At 40.0% G+C, this 24,791-nt stretch overlaps 1 protein-coding gene across 2 annotated transcripts in view; it reads left to right on the top strand.

Annotated features, from left to right (window-relative positions):
• KCMF1 (potassium channel modulatory factor 1) overlaps positions 1-22,901 on the top strand; it is an 85,795-nt gene extending 62,894 nt beyond the window's left edge. For both annotated transcript variants that reach the window (XM_033175279.1, XM_033175278.1), the window contains exons 3-7: positions 382-521; positions 10,034-10,135; positions 12,574-12,748; positions 15,740-16,022; positions 20,817-22,901. In XM_033175279.1, the coding sequence (XP_033031170.1) occupies positions 382-521; positions 10,034-10,135; positions 12,574-12,748; positions 15,740-16,022; positions 20,817-21,078 (962 nt within the window). In that variant the 3' untranslated portion in view covers positions 21,079-22,901. The remainder of the gene's footprint in view (positions 1-381; positions 522-10,033; positions 10,136-12,573; positions 12,749-15,739; positions 16,023-20,816) is intronic.
• Positions 22,902-24,791: the final 1,890 nt, after the last annotated feature.

Below are 24,791 nucleotides of genomic sequence, written 5' to 3' on the forward strand. Positions count from 1 at the left end.
CCTAAGCATTCCTTGACCACATGAGATTGTCGAATATTTTAGGTACACTTTCTTTTGGAGTGCAGTGGCACGATCTTGGCTCACTGCAACCTCCGCCTTCCAAGTTCAAGCGATTCTCCTGGCTCAGCCTCCAGACCAGCTGAGATTACAGGCATCTGCCACCATGCCTGGCTAATTTTTGTATTTTTAGTAGACACGAGGTTTTACCATGTTGGCCAGGCTGGTCTCGAACTTCTGACCTCAAGTGATACACCTGCCTTGCCCTTCCAACGTGCTGGGATTACAGGCGTGAACCACTGCTCCTGGCCCACACTTTCTTTATTACATTTTTATATGTTTAAAGACTAATATTCCTCAATGCAATTCTACTTTATTTTTCAGATTTATACTATGGTGGGGAAGCTTTCTCTGTAGAGCAGCCACAGTCTTTTACTTGTCCCTATTGTGGAAAAATGGGCTATACGGAGACATCTCTTCAAGAACATGTTACTTCTGAACATGCAGAAACATCAACAGAAGTGGTAAGTGAAGCAGCAGCCTTATGACTAAAATGATGTTGTAAAGTACATTATTTCTAACATTAATAAAGCTAGGTCACTGTCATCTACTTCCTGCTCAGTGTAATGATACCATTTGTATAGTTATTAAAATCATCTTTTAACAGCAAATTTTATACATCATGGGAGGCTGCATTTTTGCAAAATAGTACCTCTTACTGTCCACACTGGATTTCTTAACCTGTAGCTAAAACCACAGCATGGAGTCTTGACCAAATTCAGGAGCCCTTTATTCAATGCATTGTGAAAGGTTAAAAGGACGGCAACCTGCAGTGCATCTCTTGTTATAGTATCCTTGCTATCTGCTTAACTTTTCTTCTACAAGGAACTTCACAAGGAAATTTAAAAACCTTTGGTAGTATCATAATAATCCATTGTCACATCTCATTGTAGCATATCGCTGATCTTACCTGGTTTTCATCAGATCACATCTCTTGCTTCCTAGGTCAAGCTCTGGGGTCCCTAGAAGTTCTTCCTATCCTGATCTTTCCAGTGGCTAAAGGCCATGGACCCAGAATAATACACAAAGAAAGTCTTACCTTGAAAGCTTGTTGGATTTTTTACTTGACATCTGAGTCAGCATGCATCCACCTTCAAGAAATGATAAAGTACACCTAAGAGTCTCTCCCCCACCTCTTTACCATTGATAATAATAGGTAAAGTGAAGGCTTTATATGGAACTATAGATACTGAATTGGGAGAATTTTGGCACAAGTAATTGCATATTGCATCAACTAATAAACCCCCAAATGTCCTCAAAACAAATTAATTGAAACCCAGAGAAATAAAGTAGCATGCTCAAGGACGTTCAGCTTAGTAAGGGGCAGGGGTAGGGGCAGGTGTTTGGACTCAGCTAGTGTCCCTCTGGGTTCCAGAGTCTCTACTTAACTCTGCTACAGCTATGCATATAATATAGGGTTACTTTTATTCCCACTGACACTGCTAGTTTGATGCTTGAAGTTGTTATAACGTATCAAGCAGTAGGTAAATTTATTTTGTATAGATATCAAGCCAAATTTTACTGTCTTAACAGCTCAGAAATGCTCTGATCTTGCACCTAGGAGAGCCTCAGACTACTGTTGTCACATTTTATTACTATTCTTAGTTTGTTCTTTTTATTCTGTAAAGTGACTTTGCTTCCTTTTGGTACAGTCCTACATACCAGTATGAAGAATCCTGACTGAGTTGCATCTCCATGCTGGTTGTTGTGGAAAACTTGGAATCATTTTTCTTTGATTTAATTTCTGTTAAGTTTGGATCCTTTACCTAAATACAATAAGATAAACATGGAGTTCTTATTGTAAATTAGGCATCCTTAAAATCATTATCAGACTGTGCACAGTGACTCATGCCTGTAATCCCAACACTGGGAGGCTGAGGCAGGAGCATTGCTTGAGCCCAGAAGTTTGAGATTGGCCTGAGCAACAGAGTGGGGACTTGTCTCCACAAAATTTAAAACTTAGCTGGACGTGGTGACACATGCCTGTGGTCCCATCTACTTGGGAGGCTGAGGTGGGAGAATTGCTTGAGCTCAGGAGATTGAGGCTGCAGTGAGCCATGATTGTGCCACTGCGTTGCACTGCAGCCTAGGTGACAGAACAAGACCCTGTCTCCAAAAAAAAAATTATGTATTATTATATATATTATATATAATATATAAATGGCATTATATTATCAATAACAAATATATATATAATGATATATAACAAGTAATAACATATATTATTATTATCAGCCAGTAGTCCCTAGTATGGTATTCTCATCTCCCCACAAGGGCAAGACAACCCAGTTTTCCATAACCTTGCCTCTGGTTGGTTTGCTCCCCAACCCCCACCCCCCCGGAAAGTAAATACTCAAAATTTGTTGTTTACACTCTGGCATACCTGATACATAGTTTGAAAATTAAATACCCACCACCTGCAAATGATTTCATGGTCTGTTTCATGTGAGTTGTGTTTATGCCTTCATTAAGTTTCCAGGCTTTTGGTACATAGCCCAAGGCAGTTGTCGCTCTTATTTTCATATTGGCTTTTGTGGAATATTTTAAGGATTTATCTCTCCTCATTAGCCCTTAATCTTTGCATAAATACTATATCTACCTCTGTTCCCACCCATACACCCAGACATTTCAAAGTGAAAAATGGCAGGCAGATAAGAATCTTCAATACAAAAGTACAAGATTTCTTCAGGTCATGTGGGTCAAGTCCTAGAGGCAGGGCTGGCATTCAGCAGGTGCAGTCAAGTGTAGCATGCTGACTAGTGTCCATTCTGAAGGATTGGTGCCTATGCCATACCAGTTGTTAAGTGTTTTGAATGCCTCTCTGTATATATGTGAAACATATTATCAACTCCAGTGTGCTACAGTTACATGTAATTGTCCAGGTGATGATACTGTGTGTCCTCTCTCACCCCTCAATGTTTTACATTTTTGAATTAGGGAATTCAAGAGTGATTTACATCATTTTGGTTTGGGGGATTATATCTACACAACAACTTGCTATATCTCCTTTTCTATTCCTCTTAACATGTTCCTTTCTGAATGCTCTGTTTGCTGTCTTGCTTTGCCCCACGTTACCTGCATGTGTCCTCTAGACCAGGGTTCCCCAACCCCTGGGCCACAGATGGGACCAGACTAGTACTCGTCTATGACCTGTTTGGAACTGAGCCACAGAGCAGAACGTGAGCAGTGGGCCAGCAGGCATTACCACCTGAACTCCACTTCCTGTCAGATCAGCTACATCATTAGATTCTCACAGGAGTGCAAGCCCTTTTGTGAACTGCTTTCTGATTTCTTTGGAATTATTTTTCAGTATAGCTAAATTATATTAATACTATTTCAAGTTTTGTGAATTCCCAAGATGTCATCATACACATAAATTTTTGTACAAGAACCATGTTTAAATGTAAAACATAATTGCTTTTTAGGACTTCCTAAATTACATGTAGATGCTGCTCTTTAGAAGCCAGTGACAAATCTAACTTCAGCATTATAGGAGAATGGAATTGAGAGGGAAAATAATTTAATATGAAGTAATTCACAATTGTAAGTTAATTTCACTTATAATTGAACACTTATTAACTGTTCACTGCAGCAGCAGAAAATTAGATTGTAATCTAGTTGAACAGTGCGCTCACTCAACTCTTGAAAGGACCTTTATTTATATTGGCAAAATGGATGGCCAAGGTGCAGGTAGCTATAAGCTAGATGATTCTACAAGGCCCAAAAGGAGTTTCTTGACCATGTAGCATAGATCATCCACTAGTCCTTTATGTATATTCTCAAAGCAAAACTTCAGTTTCTGTCTTGTATTCATTATATCTGCAGATTTTATAGGATAAACTAATACTTTTAATTGGGAAGGAGATCCAAAACCCTGAAGTTGTCATTGGCTGTGGCAGTTAGTTAGCTCAATAGAATGTCTTTCTTCTAATTTTTTTTTTTTGTGTGTGTAAGCACTAAAGTATAACACGTGTCAACAGGTTTTGTGTGTTGGCTTTAAATTCAGATGACTCTTTTTGGGTCATTACTCTTCTGTGGAAAAAGTGTTTTAAACCCCATTCCCCCCATTGTATTGCAGGTGATCAGAAAATACCTTGGCATAATAAGCCTGGGTGTTTCTGTAGCTGAGTTCTAAGAGCCGCTCAAAAGCAGAGACATGAATTGTACCCCAGTTTGAAGAAATAATGAAAAATATACACCAATTTTTAAAAAAATTTTTTTGGTAGAGACTGCGTCTCACTGGGTGGCCCAGGCTGGTCTCAAACTCTTGTCTGCAAGTGATCCCCCTGCCTCATTCTCCCAAAGTGTTAGGATTACAAGTATAAGCCACTGTGCCCTGCCCCAATTTTGGCGGGGCAGTTTTTAAAAAGAGATGAAATTCATATGAACTTTAATATTGGCAGGAACTATGTTCATTTCTTGATAATGTTTTAACCTAAAGTGTTAAGTTAGTTCTGATTTGGTACTCAGTAAATGCTTAATGGATTAGTCCATGGTAACAAAATTATACAATATAACAGTCAGAACTTTAACTTTACCAGTTTACCTGGATTTCATAGCATAGATCCTTGAACTAGAAATAGGAAGGTAGTTATAAAGAATAGTTTTTAAAGCTGTGCATAAAACAAAGAGAGAATTCTGTCTGATGTGGTTGTATTAGTTCAAGAGAGAGGCGAGAGGAAATCCAAACTTGCTTTAGAATGGTTGATAACTATATGGGGAAGAATGTGTGGAGCTGTTGTTTAAAAAAAAAATCACGCATGCTGACTTCAGGTGCTTTCATAGAGGAAAAGTTCTGTGCATTCAGCAGTGACTCGGTGTTTATATGTGGAGTAATGACTTCAGAAGGTATGTTTTAAAGACATTGGCAACTGTGCTATATAATGTGCCCTAACTGGTTGCTGGCTGGCAGTCATGCCCTGGAACCACGTGGAAAAATGGAGACTCTGTATGTTCTTAGAATGGGACCTTATCTCAATTGGTAAAGGCTTCCAAAGGGACTACAGATAAAAAGCAAGAATGATGGTGACCCTCAGTGGCAAGGTGAAGGAGAAGAGGAAACTCGAGCAATAGCAGAGACGACACTGAGAATGGCAAGGACATTTGTGAATCCAAATTTTTTTGTTATGTTAGGTAACAATAACATTTGGTGTTTTCATGTAACAGAGTAAATATAGTTTTTGAATATCATTATATATTTAAACTGTATTTGCCAAACTTATGTAGTTTGTTAATAATCAACCAGGACCTTTGTCAAAATAGGTTGTTAAATCCCTCTATTTCCAGGACTAGGAAACTGTATTTTTAACAATTGCTCCAGATGATTTATATATATAATATATATATATATATATATTTTTTTTTTTTTTGAGACCGAGTCTTGCTCTGTCACCCAGGCTGGAATCCAGTGGCTCCGTCTTGACTCACTGCAACCTCCACCTCCCTGGTTCAAGCAATTCCCCTGCCTCAGCCTCCTGAGTAGCTGGGATTACAGGCGCACGCCACCACGCCCAGCTAATTTTTTTGTATTTTTAGTAGAGAACGGGGTTTCACCATGTTGGCCAGACTGGTCTCAGACTCCTAACCTCAGGCAATCCACCTGCCTCGGCCTCCCAAAGTGCTGGGATTCTAGGCGTCAGCCACTGCGCCTGGCCCTGATGATTTATATTCTGTTTTTTTTTTTTTTTGAGAGGCGCCCAGACTGGAGTGCAGTTGCGCAAATCTCGGCTCACTGCAAGCTCCGCCTCGTGGGTTCACGCCATTCTTCTGCCTTAGCCTCCCGAGTAGCTGGGACTACAGGCGCCCGCCACCACACCCGGCTAATTTTTTGTATTTTTAGTTGAGATGGAGTTTCACTGTGTTAGCCAGGATGGTCTCAGTCTTCTGACCTTGTGATCCGCCCGCCTCGGCCTCCCAAAAGTGCTGGGATTACAGGCGTGAGCCACTGCGCCCTGCGATGATTTATATTCTTAGCCAAATTAAAGAAATACTGACTTAAGCCAGTTAAGTAAATCTTAATTGATAAGTTGTTATAATTTTAAGCTTGTGTGTTATATGGAATTTTCCTGTACGAATAATATATACTATATCATGTGGCAGTGGAAGTATGATAAATATTAATGTTGACAAGCTGTCATAATTTTAGGGTCAGTACCCTAAAATTACCCTTGTGTTGAGTTTTCCTGTGCTGTAAGAGTTATTAGGCACCATGATGTGGAAATAAAGACACACTCAAGGCCGGGCGCGGTGGCTCAAGCCTGTAATCCCAGCACTTTGGGAGGCCGAGACGGGCGGATCACGAGGTCAGGAGATCGAGACCATCCTGGCTAACATGGTGAAACCCCGTCTCTACTAAAAAAAATACAAAAAACTAGCCGGGCGAGGTGGCGGGCGCCTGTAGTCCCAGCTACTCGGGAGGCTGAGGCGGAAGAATGGCGTAAACCCGGGAGGCGGAGCTTGCAGTGAGCTGAGATCCGGCCACTGCACTCCAGCCTGGGCGAAAGAGCAAGACTCCGTCTCAAAAAAAAAAAAAAAAAAGACACACTCAAAACTAAGAAGTGTTTGTGCCCATGAGTGGCACAGTGGCTTGCTTCCTCCCACTCCCCACCACCTCTTTTCCATTTCTCCTGCCCCGCTTTGCTCTCCTTTTTCTTTCTTCCTCTTGTTCCCTTCACTTCCTTTCAGAAAACACAGTCTTAGAACAAGCGTTTTTGTCTTAAAGCGTGAGTTAGCTTGCTAACTATAAAATGTAAAACCTAAAAGATGACCAGGCCTCTGTGGTCACATCAGCATCTGAGCTTAGTTTTCCTTTCCAAGTCCTCATCTGAGTTAACTTTATGTGACCCAAGTGTGGCAACATCTTCCACTTGGTTCTAAATCTAGCCTCTAGATTTTCTTTTTTCTTTTTTTTTGAGATGGAGTCTCTGTCGCTCAGGCTGGAGTGCAGTGGTGCGATCTTGGCTCACTGCAACCTCCACCTCCTGGGTTCAAGTGATTCTCCTGCCTCAGCCTCCTGAGTAGCTGGGATTACAGGCATGTGCCACCACGCCCAGCTCATTTTTGTATTTTTTAGTAGAGATGGGGTTTCACCATGTTGGTCAGGCTGATCTTGAACTCCTGACCTGATGATCCGCCCACCTCAGCCTCCCAAAGTGCTGGGATTACAGGCATGAGCCACCACGCCTTGCCTAGCCTCTTGATTTTCTATGCCAGCTGTCAACCTGGGTGATCCTCCCACCATAGTAATTTCTTATCCTCAGTAATTCTTTATCCCTAGACGTTTGGAAGTTTGGTTGGTTGGTTGATTGGCTTTATATTATTTCTCTATAAATGAAGCAATTCTGAATACCTTCATCCTGCCATCTTAACATGGTTACTCCAGTGAAATAAAAAAGATTTTGAGTATAGAACCAAAGTCAATACACAATAAGGAAGGATCTTGGCTTTATTTTATATCCCCGTCTCAAAGGTACTTTTCTACTTGTTAAATTATCTATCTTATTAGGACATTCTTAGTACATTTGGTATCTCTGCTTCCCATTCTGTTTTCCTTCTAGGAATTTATATCCTTTTGGAGACTTTTCTCATCTACCAACGTTTTTATGTCCCCTCAAGTACTGAAGCCTCTGCAGCAATATCTGGATTGCTCAAGTTGTTTATAGATTTTACCCGAAAGCCAATATAAAGGAAGGTATCTTAGAAGAAAGATGCCTTTTCCGGCCGGGCGCGGTGGCTCAAGCCTGTAATCCCAGCACTTTGGGAGGCCGAGACGGGCGGATCACGAGGTCAGGAGATCGAGACCATCCTGGCTAACAAGGTGAAACCCCGTCTCTACTAAAAAAAAAAATACAAAAACCTAGCTGGGCGAGGTGGCGGGCGCCTGTAGTCCCAGCTACTCAGGAGGCTGAGGCAGGAGAATGGCATAAACCCGGGGGCAGAGCTTGCAGTGCGCTGAGATCCGGCCACTGCACTCCAGCCTGGGCGACAGAGCGAGACTCCGTCTCAAAAAAAGAAAAAAAAAAAGAAAGATGCCTTTTCCTTTTGGTGGTTATTTTCTCTTTAAATAAAAATCTTATACAGCCTTATAATATTGTAATAAGACTATAACCCAGCACTTGTTAACTTTTTCAAAATGATGAGTCTCTAAGGTAGCTTGTTTTATTTTTAAATAACTGGAACATTTTTTCTGTTTCTCCAAACATTGCTAGTCTTTTTTTTTTTTTTTTTAAAGCAAGTCTGTCTGGAGTTTAAAACCAAAGACAAATCATACTGTGCTGCATCTCTCAAAGAGTTTACAGTTTAGCTAGGTAAGACCAGAAGCACATGAAAAGTAAAATAGGTATATCAGACATAACCAGGTAATGTCAGAGTACAGGAATGGTACAGATAGTAGAAGTTAAATTCCTAGTAAAGAGAGAGCGGATAATCTGTAAACTTGTGACACATACAGCTACTTTACTGACAGAGGAAAGAATCTGACCACCTTCCTGGCATCTTTTAAGAAAGGCATAGACAGATCTATCTACTTCTTTTTCTCATTTGCCTCATCACATTCCATTGTGACCTCTCTAGTTTTTTGCACACTGTCATGCTTAAATGTTATTTCTCATGAACATATTTAGGTTTTCCTGAGGATATTTCTCAGAGTCCTGAGTCACATAATCAGGACAGCTGATTAGGCATAAGAGAGACTGATACCAAATCAGAGTTGAACTCTCAGGGGACTTCTGCTTTCTAGTTGTTAGATGTTGGAAAGTTATGTTTGTTTGGGCTCCAGGAATCAGAGCAGTTTGTTTTCCCTCCATACCCCAGGATTGTCCTTCCAAGTCTCACCTTTCCCATCTCCCCTCATCTCTAGCACTACCACCTACTCCCACTGTGCTGTCAGCAGATAATAAGGCTGACCAATTGCCTAGATTTTGCCTAGGTGAAAGAATTTTGGCTCAAGTACTAGCAAGATGAATCACATATCCTGTCTTTAACCTTCTTATTTATAAAGACACAAGTCTACCACTTAAACTGTGCACTTCCTGGGGCTCCCTTTGGTCATGCCCCTTGCTTCAGACCTTTCTTCTTGGCCCTGTTCTTTAAGATTGAAATTGTTCATACTTCAAGGCTTGGCTACCATTGTTAGAACATTATCTGCCCATTTGAATTTCAGAAGAGTAAGGGCCTTTCCTCTTTAAAAAGTTCCTCATTCTTTCTATCCTTCCCTGTTTCACCAATTCTATTAACTATAGACACCGCCTTCCCAACCTGTCACCCACTCCCCAAACCGTGACTGTGTACACATCATTTTATTCCTACCTTCTCCTGTCTCTTGCCAAAAGGCCCATGGAAAGTTGAGCTTCTACTCCTTGATCCTGACCTGGTTACAAGCTTATGGGCTACCACCCATTTCTTTGGGAAATAAGGTTAAAAAATGGACTTCCATACAATATTTCCCTTGGAATTCACATTCATAAATTTATAGACCACATTTGCGTATTATCAGTAATCATAATCTGTCTTACATTCAACATATCTGTTGAATGTTTGCACAATTGCATTTAATCAGACCTCTGCTGTCTTATTTGGGAATTGTCTCTCAAGTATAGCTTACTTTGGAGAAGTGTGCCATAGGCTTGTATCTGTCTTTACCATTCAAGACTGGACCTAAAATAAATGTGCACTAATATCATATTTTTAAAGTTTATTTAATGGAAACTGTTTTGCTAAGCCATACGAATGAATCAGGCAGGCTGTTAGAAGGCCCTGCCAGAGATCAAGTTTGGTGTATCTGAAACTGTTGTGTTTGACCCTGAGGGACCTTGTGTGAACAGTTCTTGCTTAGGCTTCTACTGGTTTTCACTAATTCAGGATCTGCTGAGTTTTTTATTGGTTAAAACTTGATAATAGTAAAACAACAGAATACTCGTCCGGAAAGATGTCTTATTGACATTCATTTATTAAGCTGCTTTCTTTACTTCCATTTCAGATTTGTCCAATATGTGCAGCGTTACCTGGAGGCGATCCTAATCATGTCACGGATGACTTTGCAGCTCATCTTACACTTGAACACAGAGCCCCTAGAGATTTAATATCCTTTTAAGAGATGACAGGGAAAAGAGTTGTTTGTAATGTTTGTCATTTTGATTTTTTGTTTTGGAGACAGGATCTCGCTGTGTCAACCTGGCTGGTCTCAAACTCCTGAGCTCAAGTGATCGTCCTGCTTCAGCCTCTTGAGTAGCTGGGACTATAGGCACACAAGTGCCACTGCATCCAGCTTGTCATTTTGATTATTTTTAAGGCTAATATCCCCCAAAAGAGGAAAAGTAATCTCCAAATTATTTTTACTTATTTGAACTTTTCCTAAAAGTGACTCAGTGTTGAGATGCAATTGATTTCTCTTTTTATATACTATCACTGTTGCATGAACCGTTTTCACTAAGTGAAAGTTGACTTGTCCTTCATCTTTAGTTCACTATAATTAGATTTTTTTTAAGGCAGTTTGACCAGATTATGTCTTCCAGGATGGCATTTTCATACAAAAGCGGAAAATGTTAATCCAAATTAAAATTTAATTAAATATGAAGAGGCTTTATTTGCTTTCCCTCTCTGTTCCTCTGCTGCCTTACCCTGTTGTGGGTGTGGTGTGGTGAGATGGTGGGGGTAGGTGTGCATCTTGGTGTTCCTTTCCTTTTTGGGGTCTCCTTCTCCAGAGAGAGCCATTTCCTGCCCAGTTCCTAAGTAGGATAGCATAAGATCAGCTCTAGCTTTACATTTCCTTTCCTGCTTTTCTTTTTTTTTTCTTTTTTCTTTTTTCTTTTTTTTTTTTGAGTCTGAGTCTCACTCTGTCGGCCAGGCAGGCTGGAGTGCAATGGCACAATCTTCAACTCATTGCAACCTCCACCTCCTGGGTTCAAGCAGTTCTCCTGCCTTGGCCTCCCAAGTAGCTGAGATTGCAGGTGCCAGCCACCATGTCCAGCTAATTTTTGTATTTTTAGTAGAGATGGGGTTTCACCATATTGGCCAGGCTGGTCTCTTGGCCAATCTGGTCTCGAACTCCTGACCGCCCGCCTCGGCTTCCCAAAGTTGTAGGATTACAGGCATGAGCCACTGCGCCTGGCCAGTTTTTGTATTTTTCTTTAGTAGAGATGGGGTTTCACCATATTGGCCACGCTGGTCTTGAACTGACCTCAGTGATCCTCCCGCCTCGGCCCCCCAAAGTGTTGGGATTATAGGTGTGAGTCACCACACCCAGCCTCCTGATTTTATTTCTTCATTCCCTTCCTTATCTCTCAACAGTTGCTGGCAGTGTTCCCTGAGATTACTGGCCTACCAGAGCGATTAACTTTGTGGTCTTTGCTTCTGGTTTCAGGTTATGAATTGTTCGTCTAAAACTGTCACCAGCTGGGTACAGTGGCTCATGCCTATACTCCCAGCACTTTGAAAGGCCAAGGTGGGAGGATCACTTGAGCCTAGAAGTTCGAAACCAGCCTGGACAACATAGGAAGACCCCGTCTCTACCAAAATAATGAGCTGGCCATGGTGGCACACACCTGTGGTCCCAGCTACTCAAGAGGCTGAAGTAGAAGGATGGCTTGAGCCCATGAGCTCAAGGCTACAGTAAGCTATGGTTGTACCACTGCACTTCAGCCTGGCAACAAAGTGAGACCCTGTCTCAAAATACATATATATAAAAAATCATAATATATAAATTATCAAGTATATAAATATGATTGTATCACTTTCTCTAAAACCCAAACCATCCTCATTAATATGATGGAACACTGCATGTACGGTAACACCTGAAGGCCTCCTGGAGCTACCCATCTGGTCCTTAAATAACTCCAGAACCATCAGCTGAAAAACTGAGAAGCCAGCAAAAAAATGAATCTGCATTATAAAGCTGGTCTGTTGGTGCTTTGAAGGAAAAATCTCTTCTATATGATCTGGCCTCCCCCACCTCTCATTTGCCTTTGTGGAAACGTAGGGTTGTCTTCATGAGTTTTTACAGCTATTTGCGACTCAGGACCTTTTTCAGTTTGACTCAAACTCAGCTGTGTAAGATGGTTGAGGCTGCTGGGAATTTGACTTCGTGATAAATGTCATGTTAATCTGTGTGTCTTACACAAGAAATGCAAATCTGTTTTCTGCTTAGTAGCAGCATTGTAAAGAAGCTTGAAGACAGATTAATAATCCAAAAGGAATCTTTGATCTGCTAAATATAAATTCAGTATTGTTCCTTTTTCATTATAGGTGGTATTTAAGATTTCATGAGCTATATAGAGAAGCTTTCTTACCTCACACAGCCAATACACACACACACACATGTTGCCTTATATTTGAGTGTCTTTTTAGGGTTAATAGCCCTCGCTCATAGATAGAGTTGGGACATTTGCACTTTAAGTTAAATGTGCTGTTTTTAAATGCTTACAATTCAGGAAGACTTTATATCTGTCTAACAAGGGCTCAAGTGATTTTTTTTTTCTTTCTGTGAAATATTTTCATTTTTTTTCTTAACTTTTGGGTTATGATGAATCGAGTGGTGTTCGACATGTACGTAGAATGTTTCACCCTGGCCGGGGATTAGGAGGTCCTCGTGCTCGTAGATCAAACATGCACTTTACTAGCAGTTCTACTGGTGGACTTTCTTCTTCTCAGAGTTCATATTCTCCAAGCAATAGGGAAGCCATGGATCCTATAGCTGGTAAGTTAGTTTCACATTAATAAGGGAAATGGCAGGGGAAGGAGGAGCTCCTTTTAAAACTTTTTGTGATGCCAGGTGCGGTGGCTCACACTCTGGGAGGCTGGAGCGGGTGGATCACTTGAGGCCAGGAATTCAAGACCAACCTGGCCAACATGGCGAAACTCCATCTCTACTAAAAATACAAAAATCAGCCAGATGTGGTGGTGGGTGCCTATAATCGCAGCTACTCAGGAGGCTAAGGCATGAGAATCACTCACGCCTGGGAGGTGGAGGTTCCAGGGAGCCGAGCTCGCACCACTGCACTCCAGCCTAGGTGATAGAGTGAGACCCTGTCTCAAACAAACAAACAAAAAATTTGTGAGATTTGTGTTCTTAGCTCACCTCTCTGATCATAAGCCATGTTCCTTCACAAAATTGCCAAATACTTTAAAAGTGTAAAATGTGTTCAAAGCAGACACTTAGCATAAAGTAATTCATACTCTTCTGGCATCGCGTAAGTCCAGTAGTCCCTCTCTCATATGTGGTTTTGCTTTCCCGGGTTTCAGTTACCCACAACCAACTACGGTCAAAAAATAGGTGAGTACAGGACAGTAAGATACTTTGAGATGGAGAGAGACCACATCACGTAACTTTCATGGTATATTTTTAGATTTACTCTGTTTTGTTGTGAATCTCGTACTGTGCCTAATTTATAAATTAAACTTTAGCACAACAGATAAGTATATATAGGAAAAAACATACAGGGTTCTGTGTTATCCAAATGCCCATTTCAGCCATTCACTGGGGGTCTTGGAACATGTCTCCTGCAGGTAAAGGGAGTGGGAGACTCCTGTTCTTAGAGACATAAGATGATAAAAAATGGTTTTATGTTGTATTTATGGCCTCTATTGAAGCGCAAGGAAATCATAAAAGATTTCAGTTTGAATACCTTCAAAATTTCATGGTTAAACCTCCATAAGTACACATAACAGATGTCCAAAGCACATTTGAAATTAAGGTTTTATAAGGTATAGCTAACATTTTTAAGAACATGTTATGTGTAAAATTCTATCACAGATTTATGCCTATCTCAGGTGTTGTGCAGGGCGCCTCATGGCTTCCAGGTACACATTCCACCACATGGACACATTTCAGAACTGTTATCTATAGCTGATTGACAAGACTAAAAAATTAAGCTCTTCTCATAGAAGAAAGGAAAGTAAGACTTAATGTCCTGATCTTGATTTGAGAACTATATAGTTGTAGAACATACTGAAAGGTACATGTTTAATAGCTTGGGGAAAATCTTAAAAAAAAACAAAAACAAAAAAACACAGTTTTTGAACTTGGCCATGTCACTGGGTCTAGTACATGACAAACCTGGGAAGTTGGTAGCAGAGCACAGGGTCAGAATAAAATATAAGAAATCACTGTAGCCTGACAATCTACAAGACACACCAAGCAGACAAGTGGTAAGACTGTGGGATGTGTGCACACGTTTAAAGCAACAATTCTGAAATGTGTCCATGTAGTGAAGTGTGCACCTACCTGGAAGCCATGAGGTGCCCTGCAGAATACCTGAAACACTGGTAAGTGTAAATCTGTAATAGAAACTGAGAACATCAGAGCTAAATGACAACTTAGGAACACAAAGGAGGAGACAGCAGACACTGGGGAAGAGTGGGGAGAGAGAGAGGAGCAGAAAGATAACTGTTGGGTACTGGACTTAATTGGGTACTGCGTGATGTAATAATATGTACGACAAACCCCCATGATGTGTTTAACTGTGTAACAGACCTTCACATGTACCCTCAAACCTAAAATAAAAATTTTAAAAAGAAAAAAAAAACCTAAGAACGATTTTACACCTATCATGTTATTTAAAAGTTAGATATACCATATAAAATTTTAATTCCAAATGTGCTTTGAACATTTGGGTGTGCAACAACAAAAACAAGCCTAACAAACTGAGTTTGGGGGATTTAAAAAATATTTCTTCATCCAAAGGGAATATTTACCTGCTATTTTGGTGGCAGACACTAAAAATTAAAGTAGTTTCTGGGAGCAAAATTCAAATTTGAGAAATTTTCATTTGTTTTTTTTCTGTCAGTGAAAATTAGTTTTAGTGATAGACTGTATATCCCATGAAAGAGTGGTATAAGAGTGCTATCAAAAGCCTGAGATAAAGCAACAGTGAACAAGAAAACAGAAACTGTTAATGAGTTTTAATGATAAAGAGTTTTTGCTGGCCTAAGAGTGTCTGCAAGGCAATCATCGGTTCCCTATAAGCGAGGTAGACCCTCCACTTGGAAGAAGGCATTTCACTGCACCTTATGTAGATGAGGGTACAGGGACAAAGGTTTACACCTCTCTTAATGAGTACAGCCTTATGGACACAAGACAGTCTGGATCATAACACTAAGTACGCTGTACAGTCAGATGCAGCAGGTTCTCAGGAGCTAGTCAGCCTTGCTGAGCACTGCTAGTGGTACCTACTGCAGTGGTACTCTGAAACAGCAGTACCAGAAGGTACTAGAGGGAGAAGGCAGAGGCGAGTGTGCAAGGGCCACCATCAGAAATGATCCAGGCCTCTTGGACTAAATCCTAATAATTCATTCAGTCATTCAATAAATGTTTGAATTCCTGCTATATCAGGCCCTGTTCTGAGAGCTGGGAATATAGTCAACAGTAGACCTCATCCCTGCTTCCATGAAACACATATTGAGAAAGCTTATATTATAATTGGGCCCGCAGATAAACCACTTCATTAAATACTAAGAGAAAGCTTAACTAAATTAGTCTATTATGCAAATAATTTTAAAGACAATTTAAGTTTAATTTAATGCCTCCAGAAGGCATTCTAGAAGGTATTCAGCTCTTAACTGAAACTGTATGCTGCTGTGGTTACCTACCTGTTCACAATGCTTTTGATGTTGTTCCAGTAAAAGAGTGATCTGTAGCATTTTGTTTTCCTCAGTATTAAGCAGACATTGTCTTCATTTCCATTGGCAGAGCTTTTATCTCAGTTATCAGGAGTGAGACGTTCTGCAGGAGGACAGCTTAATTCCTCTGGCCCTTCCGCTTCTCAGTTACAACAACTGCAGATGCAGCTGCAGCTAGAACGGCAGCATGCCCAGGCAGCACGGCAACAACTGGAGACTGCACGCAACGCAACCCGGCGTACTAACACAAGCAGTGTCACCACTACAATCACACAATCCACAGCAACAACCAACATAGCTAATACAGAAAGCAGTCAGCAGACTCTCCAGAATTCCCAGTTTCTTTTAACAAGGTAGCTCATTTGTTAATAGAATTTTGTTTGGGAAGTAGTATTTTGTTGCCACTACAGTCTGGAATTATCTTTTCTCTTTTGTGCATATATATTTCTTTAAAATTCTGTGTTTGATTAAAACTCACAAATCTCTGATTAAAACTGCATATTCAGTATTTCCCCAAGAATGTGAAACATAGTAATTCTTTTAGATAACTTAAGAATACTGGGCCAGACCCAGTGGCTCACACCCATAATCCCAGCACTTTGGGAGGCCAAGGCAAGCATATCACCAGAGCCCAGGAGTTCCAAACTACCCTGGGCAACATGGTGAAATCTTATCGCTGCAAAAATTAGCCAGGCGTGATGGTGCACACCTGTGGTCCCTGCTACTTAGGAGGCTGAGGCAGGAGGATTGTTTGAGCCCTGTAGGCAGAGGTTGCAGTAGCCAAGATTATGCCCTTCATTCCAGCCTGGGTGACAGAGTGAGACCCTGTCTCTAAAATAAAATAACTGGTCTTCTTGTTCTCAAGGTATATATCATCATATAATATGAATTGTTTTGCCATAGTACCCATAAAACATTAAACACTATATCATTATATATATATAGTTCATATTAGGTGCATTTATCATAATTAACATTGCTTTTTATTGCCAGTTTTAATCTACTGTGAAATATTAAAAGGTATAAAGGATTTCATAATACAGTGACAGTTTTCTCCTATGAATTTCTAAAAAAGTTAGATTTAAATTTTTATGGTTGGCACACAAAAGTAACTTAAAAAAAATGACTTCCCATGGTATAAATAATATTCAGTACAACAGTAAACTACTCTACTGGATGGAGTTCCTGTTCGCTTCTGAAACTGTTAGCAACTGTATGTATTTGTCTGCCAAAACTTCATAGGCATTTTATGTGACTTTCAGGAACATAAAGAATTTTAAAAAGAGCAATGATGAGTGGAGACGGATAATGAACCTGGACTAATTTGGGCTTTTAAGGGAGCAGAGAAGAATATAAAGAAAGAACTGTAAAATGAAGAATAAAGTTTGTGTAATACATCATTATCTCTAAAATGCAGTGTGTATGACAATTCAATGGGATGTTAGAAGAAAATATTATAATTTCTACTTATATTTCTTTTATCTCATCCTCTGTTAATCCAGTGGTGCATGTGTATAGTTATAAATAACATAGTGTGGGTGCAGAATTAAAAATGCTTGAAAATCCCTGGACTAGAGCCCCAGCTTTGCCATTTGCAAGTTTTGGACCTCAGGCAAGTCATTTCACTCCTCCAAACCTCAATTTTATCATCAGTATCCCAGAAGTTTTGCCTCTAGAGAGATAATTATTTTGAGGATTAAATGGAATACTGGTATGTGTATGGTCTGGCTCAGTATCTGCCCTATAGTAAAGGCCCAATTAATGGTATTCATTATTATTTGTTATGAAACCAAGAAAAAAAATGTAAATGGGTAATTTACTTTTGAATTATCTCTGCTAGGTCAGTAACTCTGCCTGGTTATTACCAGACAATGCTGTTTTAATGTAAGAGAACCACAGGGCCACAGATGGAGCTACCTGCTGCCATGTAGCCTTACCTATAGGGACTGACCAGCAGCAGGTCTGTAGCATACCACATCTAAGTTCCTACCTCAAAAAGGAGATCTACTAGTGTGCGTTTCTACTGAGAGTTCACAGAACTGTGGGTGGAATGTCTTGCCACTGCCCTTTGGAAAAGACATCCTCCTATCCACTCTTGCCCTATCCTTTTTTTTTTTTTTTTTTAAAGACCTGAACTACTCAGTGAGCTTGTCTGTGCATTTATTCCACACCCAACTCTCAGAGCATGGTATGAGTGACCTCTGAGTGCTCTCCGTGGATTCTGGTTGTAGCTTCTTGAAATTCCCCTTCTGTCATCTGTTACTGTACATTGTATGGTACCATGTAATTTGCAAACCACTTTTGACATATTTTATTGTATCATATGATTTAAGGCAATATTTCCCCAGAAATACTCTCTTAACTTCATATGTTCTAAGGAATATATGTAATTATGTTATTCCACCCCCAATTAATAAGGTCGGAGAAAGCAAAGTAAGAAGAATAAAGGGATTATTTACTGTTGGGCTTCTCAGAACTTCAAATGTATTAACATGCATTGTGAATTTTCAAGGCAAGGAGAACGGCAGCAGTGTATTCAGGAGAGATCCTGGTCTCTGGTCACTCAGCTCTTATGTGATATATATAGGGCCCAAGCCTTATTTTTGGTCTTTTCTTTGACCAGGGGCAGTTCCTATTGATGTTGCCCTGGAACTGATGGTAAGGTCACAGTTTCTTTGGAGTTCAAGATAGTTGACCTTTTAGAAAGTGATTGTTGGAGTGTGTAAGTCAGATCGATCTTTTTTTGAGACAGAGTTTCGCTCTTGTTGCCCAAGCTGAAGTGCAATGGCACGATCTCAGCTCACTGCAACCTCCACCTCCCAGGTTTAAGCGATTCTCCTGCCTCAGCCTCCCAAGTAGCTGGAATTACAGGCACATACCTCCACACCCGGCTAATTTTTTGTATTTTTAGTAGAAATGGGGTTTCACCATGTTAGCCAGGCTGGTCTCAAACTCCTGACCTCAGGTGATCCGCCCGCCTTAGCCTCCCAAAGTGCTGGGATTACAGCTTTGGAGCCACCATGCCTGGCCAGATCTAATCTTTTGACAATGGGACCAGCTCATTTTGCTAACCCCAACTTGAAGATCCTCGCAAGTCTTGCAGTTTCATTTATATCCTAAATTTTATATTTCATCAGGAAGTCAAGACCTAGTACCAGTACCTCATACGTAGACTTTACCTGCCTCTCAGGAATGAGGTGTCTTCTCAGTTATTTCCCTGAAAAACAAAACAGTAATATTGTTACTGCATGTTCTCTCGAGGACTGAAGGCCGCAGCCTGTATGTTTTTAGTTTGCCTCGTTACATGGGTAGTCCTCTTTATGTTCTTTATCTTTCTGTTGCAAGGTTTAACTTCTCTAAAATTTTTTTTTTCTTTACCAAAGACCTTTTCCAAACCTAAGAACATGGAATGTACTTCAGTTCGTAATATTTTTATAGCTTTGGGTTGAAAACGTGTAGTCTACTCAATCTTCTATTCCATTAGATACTCTCTTATGATATCCTTAATTTTTTTAACCATAAATGTAACCGGTCATTTCCTTTCAATGTGGGTTTTGTGGCTTTTCTGTAATTACCTTTCAGATATTTTTGCTTTCTTTCAGTTCTGAAATTTGGTCTTTTGTTTTCTGAGTCATAGATACCTAATTATTTAGTGGTTTTGAACTTAGCACCTATGAGATTTTGTGCAAATTACTTAACCTTTGCTTCAGTTTCCTCTTCCTGTAAAATGTTGGTAATAATAGTCCCTAACTCAGAGAGTTAAATGAGCTAACGCACTCAAAGAGCACTCAGAGCCTGACCCGCCGTTAGTATCGTCCATGGTGGCATGGGGGTGCTCCTGTGCCTTGCAGTGCTGGTAGAACAGCAGGGAGCAGGTGCCAGTCAGTAGGGCAGCGTAGAATAGATCTGTCTCTGGGCTCAGGGTGCTGCCTCTGCGTACTCAGGGAGAAGACCTGTCATGTGTGCCTGCCGGGCGTCCTTTCAGTGTCCCCATATTCTCCCTCTTTGTTCCTTTTGCTGCCCCATTGCTTCTGCTAGTTTCCCTTTCTTTGCCACTGAAAGTGTAGAGAAAACCAGTACTGAAACTAAGCAGAATTTTATATCATTTTTTGTTGGAGATTGACCTTTTTTTTTTTTTTTGAGACAGAATCTCACTCTGCTGCCCAGGCTGGAGTGAAGTGGCACAATCTTGGCTCACTGTAACCTCCGGCTCCCGGGTTTAAGCAATTCTCGTGCCTCAGCCTCCCAAGTAGCTTGGATTACAGGCATGCACCACCACGCCCTGCTAATTTTTGTATTTTTAGTAGAGAAGGGGCTTCACCATGATGACCAGGCTGGACTTGAACTCCTGACCTCAGGCGATTCACCCATTTCAGCCTCCCAAAGTGCTGGGATTACAGGTGTGAGCCACTGCACCCGGCCAGAGATTGACATTTTAAAGTAATTTAACAAGTTTAGTAACAAGTGATAAGTAGAATTTTCAGCTCTTAACATCTGTCCATTCTCTGTGCATATGAGCCAGGTTTCCCAGCATAGCCCAGATCTCATAAGTACATGCGTCAGGGGAGCAAGTCAGGCAGGTAGACCTTGGGTCTGCCCTGCTACACTGTAGGTCCTTGGTAGAAGGACCTACATGTATGTGTTTTCTTGCCCTCTCTAGCTTCTGCATATACCCGGAAGAATTAAATAGAGTAATAGAGAAAAGTCAGAGGAAATTTTAGGATATTTTTCAGTTGAATATTCTGTTCACTGCAGATTTTGTTTTTGTGTTTTATTTTCCTGTATTTACCCCCAGATGAAATTCTGGTTAGATACTTTCCCAAGCGTCTAATCTGTAAGAAATCCTGTTTTCCTTAGAAAATTTTCACCTAGCTTTCTCTGGAGTGGAAAAAGTCTAAATGTATTTTTTTTTCTCATTGAGTCTAATTAAAGCGTAGATTTGCACCTCCAGGTAACAGTATTGCAACAAGTGTGCGGAATTCGTCTCAACACAATTAAGGATAAATTAGAGCCAGATATTCCAGCAATGTCTCATTCTGAATTTTGCCACCTGTAAAACTTGCACAGTGGAGAGCACTGTAGAAATTGGCCATGCCATTGTTCATTGACTTTTTAACAATAAGGTCTTTTCTTTTTAACTTACACAGGTTGAATGATCCTAAAATGTCTGAAACGGAGCGCCAGTCCATGGAAAGCGAGCGTGCAGATCGCAGCCTGTTTGTCCAAGAGCTCCTTCTGTCCACTTTAGTGCGTGAAGAGAGCTCATCCTCAGACGAGGATGATCGGGGGGAGATGGCAGATTTTGGTGCTATGGGCTGTGTAGATATTATGCCTTTAGATGTTGCTTTAGAAAACCTAAATTTAAAAGAGAGTAATAAAGGAAATGAGCCTCCACCACCTCCTCTTTGATGACATCCCAATTCGCAGACAATGTCCTCTGTGCTGTATTTGCCAATGAAAGTGGACAACAACTATCTTGGGTTTGTTTGGTGATTGTAATTTCAGGTCTGTCACTCTTGTTACATTGTGTACATTCAAAAGGAAGAGAGAAAATATATATGATAATCATTTCCACTTAACTAATTTTTACTTCTAGCAGGTAAATGTAGGTAGCAGTGCAGGGGTGATCTCTGCTTCCTGTACCTTGACATGCAAAAGGCTCTCCTAATACTCCACATTCAAACTGAAGAGGAAAATTGAAATCTCTAATGAAGCTGCTGTGTGTATTTATGAATATTAATGAATAAAAACTGCTTGGATGGTTTACCTTAACTACTGCATGAGGTTTTTTGCAGCGTGCATGAGTTTTAGTGACCTTGTTATTTAAAAAATTAAATACAAGGAGTAAAACTTAAAAAAAAAAAATACAAAGCCCAAAGCTTTCCCAAACATTATTCAACGGTTACACTGCGAAGTAGCTTTTGAATAATGTCTGCCTGAATCACCTTTCTTTGTGTGCCTCCTAATGCACAAAGCCAGCTCTGCAGTGGAATCTGGGGATTGTAGCCGGGTGTGGCACTCCACCCTGTGTGACTGTCCTGTCTCCCTGTTAGTCATCTTGCCTGTGTGGAGCTCAGCCTGTCTCTTTAACTCATCTGTAGAAGACACACCAGTAAAGCTACCGTTGGAATCTGCTGCAGGGGCCTTTGTGTGCCCTAAAAACAAATCCTGTTAATGTTTGTTTAAAGTTTTTACTTTTTGTGGTTGTTTAAAATTTTTTCAATTGTTAAATATGTTTTATTCAGGTGTAGATGAATTTCATTTATTGACTGTTCAACAGAGTTAACCCGAATTATGTTGTCTTTGTTTTTAAAAATCTCACATTCTCAATCATATTTTGCGTTATTTATGTATTTGCTTTGTAGTTTGCTGAGACAGATCAGTATCAGGGGAGCTTTGAGGATTTGCCTTCCCAGATTTGTCAATATATTACAACCAAATTCTTAATGCTAATTTTAGCACCTTTTATTTATTGGGTTTTTTTTTTGGCATAAAAAGTAAAGCCTTTTAATTGAATCATGCCACCTATATGCCTATATTATTAATCCTATGTGTAAAAAAAATGTACAGCTTTTTTTGGGTTTGTTTTGGGGTTTGGAAGGGCCGGGTTATTTTTTATTTCCTGTTTCGGTTTTTGTGCATAGACTTCCACAATAGCTCCAAGGCAGGGACAGCGGGTTTGGGGGTTGGGAGGGCAGTTTTTGGAATGTAAATTTAGGACTTTTAAAAAGGTGCGCACAGCTTCTGATAAATTTATAACTAGACTTAATCATGTCTCGTTCCAGTTCTGTTTTCTCTGAGCCCTTTTCTTAGTCTCCTCTCTTTCTCCTGTCATCCTTTTCCTTTTCTGTCCGTGTATCTACGTTTCTTCAACATGACAAGCATACAGACTTGAACACCTTTCCGGTGTTCTTCCGAGAACTGTGAAGTCCATGTTCATCCAAATGTAACCAAAAAAGAAGTCACCCTACATGTCTGAAAAACTGTTGCTTCTCCTCTGAAACTTCAAACTCCAATAATAGCTTTGTTTTCTTTAGTTTCTGTAATGGAAAATGTTTAAAGGAAAACTTTATGCCAGGCTTCTGGTTACACTAGAAGTCAAGCCCAGTAGGGATTTTCATTTTTTTTTCAATTGGTTGTTGAGAAGTTTCAAAAACCAGTTTTCAAGCTGTGGTCTTTCAAACACATCTGCACTAAGTCACACATTTCAATAAAGCATTTTCAAGACTGTTGACCACTTGAATTTCTTTGGTGTTGGTGGATTAACCTAACCATTACTCAGAGATTTTATATCTCTGATCCAGTATTTTTTTTTTCTTTTTATGCTAAACGTGGGAGATCCTGGTTTTGTGTGAATGCATTATTTTGGATGTGAGAAATTTTAAAAAATGCCAATTATGTACTTTCCCTTTTCTGCACAAATTCTGGGAAAATGTAAGAGCCTTCATTTTTTAACATGGTTTTAGGGAACAACTGTAAGTCCATTCAGAGCAGTTTAATTTAGATGATCACTTTAACACTGCAGAAGACCTAAGGAGTCATAAGATTCCATCTCATGTAGAATACTGTATATTAATTATTTTTTACCAGATATTTTACAAATACCTCACCTCATCCTGTATGTAATCAATAATGTATTATTTTAGGGTAGAAAGACACAGAATATCAATATAAAAATATATTCAAGCCCTTGAAATTCTTGTGTCCTTTTTCTTTAGTTTCTGGATCAAAATCTTATTACTGGATGTACTGTTGAATAAAAATTGCAAAGACTTTGATGGACAGGAGACAAAATATACCACTGTTTATTCTGGCAGTACCTTCAAATTTCTAAGGACCAGATCCTGAATTTTGAGAAGTTTTTGTTTTGTTGAGTTTTGAGCTTTGAGGATATAAGTTTGAGTTTTGTTGAGTTTTGAGTTTTGAGGATATAAGTTTATAAATGTTCTACAGTGCTTGTCTTTACTTCCTGTTAAGAAATCATTTAAATATTTCTCCTCAAGGTGTTCTGGAAGAAGTTTAATTTCAACTCTGAACAAATAGAAATAACTGTACTTCCTTGTATGGCTGCAATCATAAGATACAATGTCTGTGGTTGGCTACCGTGAAATTATTGTATTTATATTGCATTGTTTTGTTTAAAACAAAAAAAATCCACAGAAGTAGAACCTAGGTTTGCTACTAACAAAATAGTGGATTCTTATAATGAGGCTCAGGTAAAGTAAGAGAAAGCTTCTCTCCCTGTGGTCCCCAGAGAAATGAAGTTTAGGATAGCACATTACACTATTAGAAATAATAGATGGAACAAAAAACATCCAGTCCATTATCCCCACTCCCCATTTTCCCTTTCAATATTAGAAATTTCAATAATATACTGACATTTTCAAAGGTCACCAAGGCTTTTGTGTTTTTTCTCGTCTGTGGGCCACAATTAGAGAGCAGGTAACAGGTCCAGAGTTCTCTTGATAGGTCCAAGCCTTAGTTTACAGAAAAAAGCTAGGCTCCTCACTGCAAATATTAACACTTTATACATTTTACTCGATGGATCTTGGGGTGAGCACACATGTCAGTAGTTCATAGCTCTAGTTAAGGACAAAGCGGGGTGGGGAGTAGGAGGAGAACACTACAGAGAGGTTAGGGTAGCAGGTGACTGGAGAAAAGGATCTTTTGAATGGGGTTCCTGTAACAGTGTTCAGTACCAATGTAAAGTCTACTGTAAGTGGGGTCTAATGGCTTACTGATACAGGCATGTGTAAAAAACTAAGTGTGATGGAGGAATGGGTGCTAAAAGCTCTTAACAGTTTTGTAGAGAAGCCCTGCAGCAGTGTTTACATGACATGCCTGTTTCTTAATTATTTGCATGCACAATTTAAGGGGCACATGCAATATTGGTTTCATGTGCAGTAAAAACGCAGCTAAGTGCGGTGGCTCATGCCTGTAATCCCAGCACTTTGGGAGGCCAAGGCGGGTGGATCACGAGGTCAGGAGTTCAAGACCAGCTTTGCCAACATAGTGAAACCCCGTCTCCACTAAAAAACACAAAAAATTAGCCACGCTTGGTGGTGGGCACCTGTAATCCCAGCTACTTGGGAGGCTGAGGCAGGAGAATCACTTGAACCTGG

Source organism: Trachypithecus francoisi, unplaced genomic scaffold (assembly GCF_009764315.1).
Source record: "Trachypithecus francoisi isolate TF-2019V2 unplaced genomic scaffold, Tfra_2.0 Lachesis_group17, whole genome shotgun sequence".
NCBI lineage: Eukaryota > Metazoa > Chordata > Mammalia > Primates > Cercopithecidae > Trachypithecus > Trachypithecus francoisi.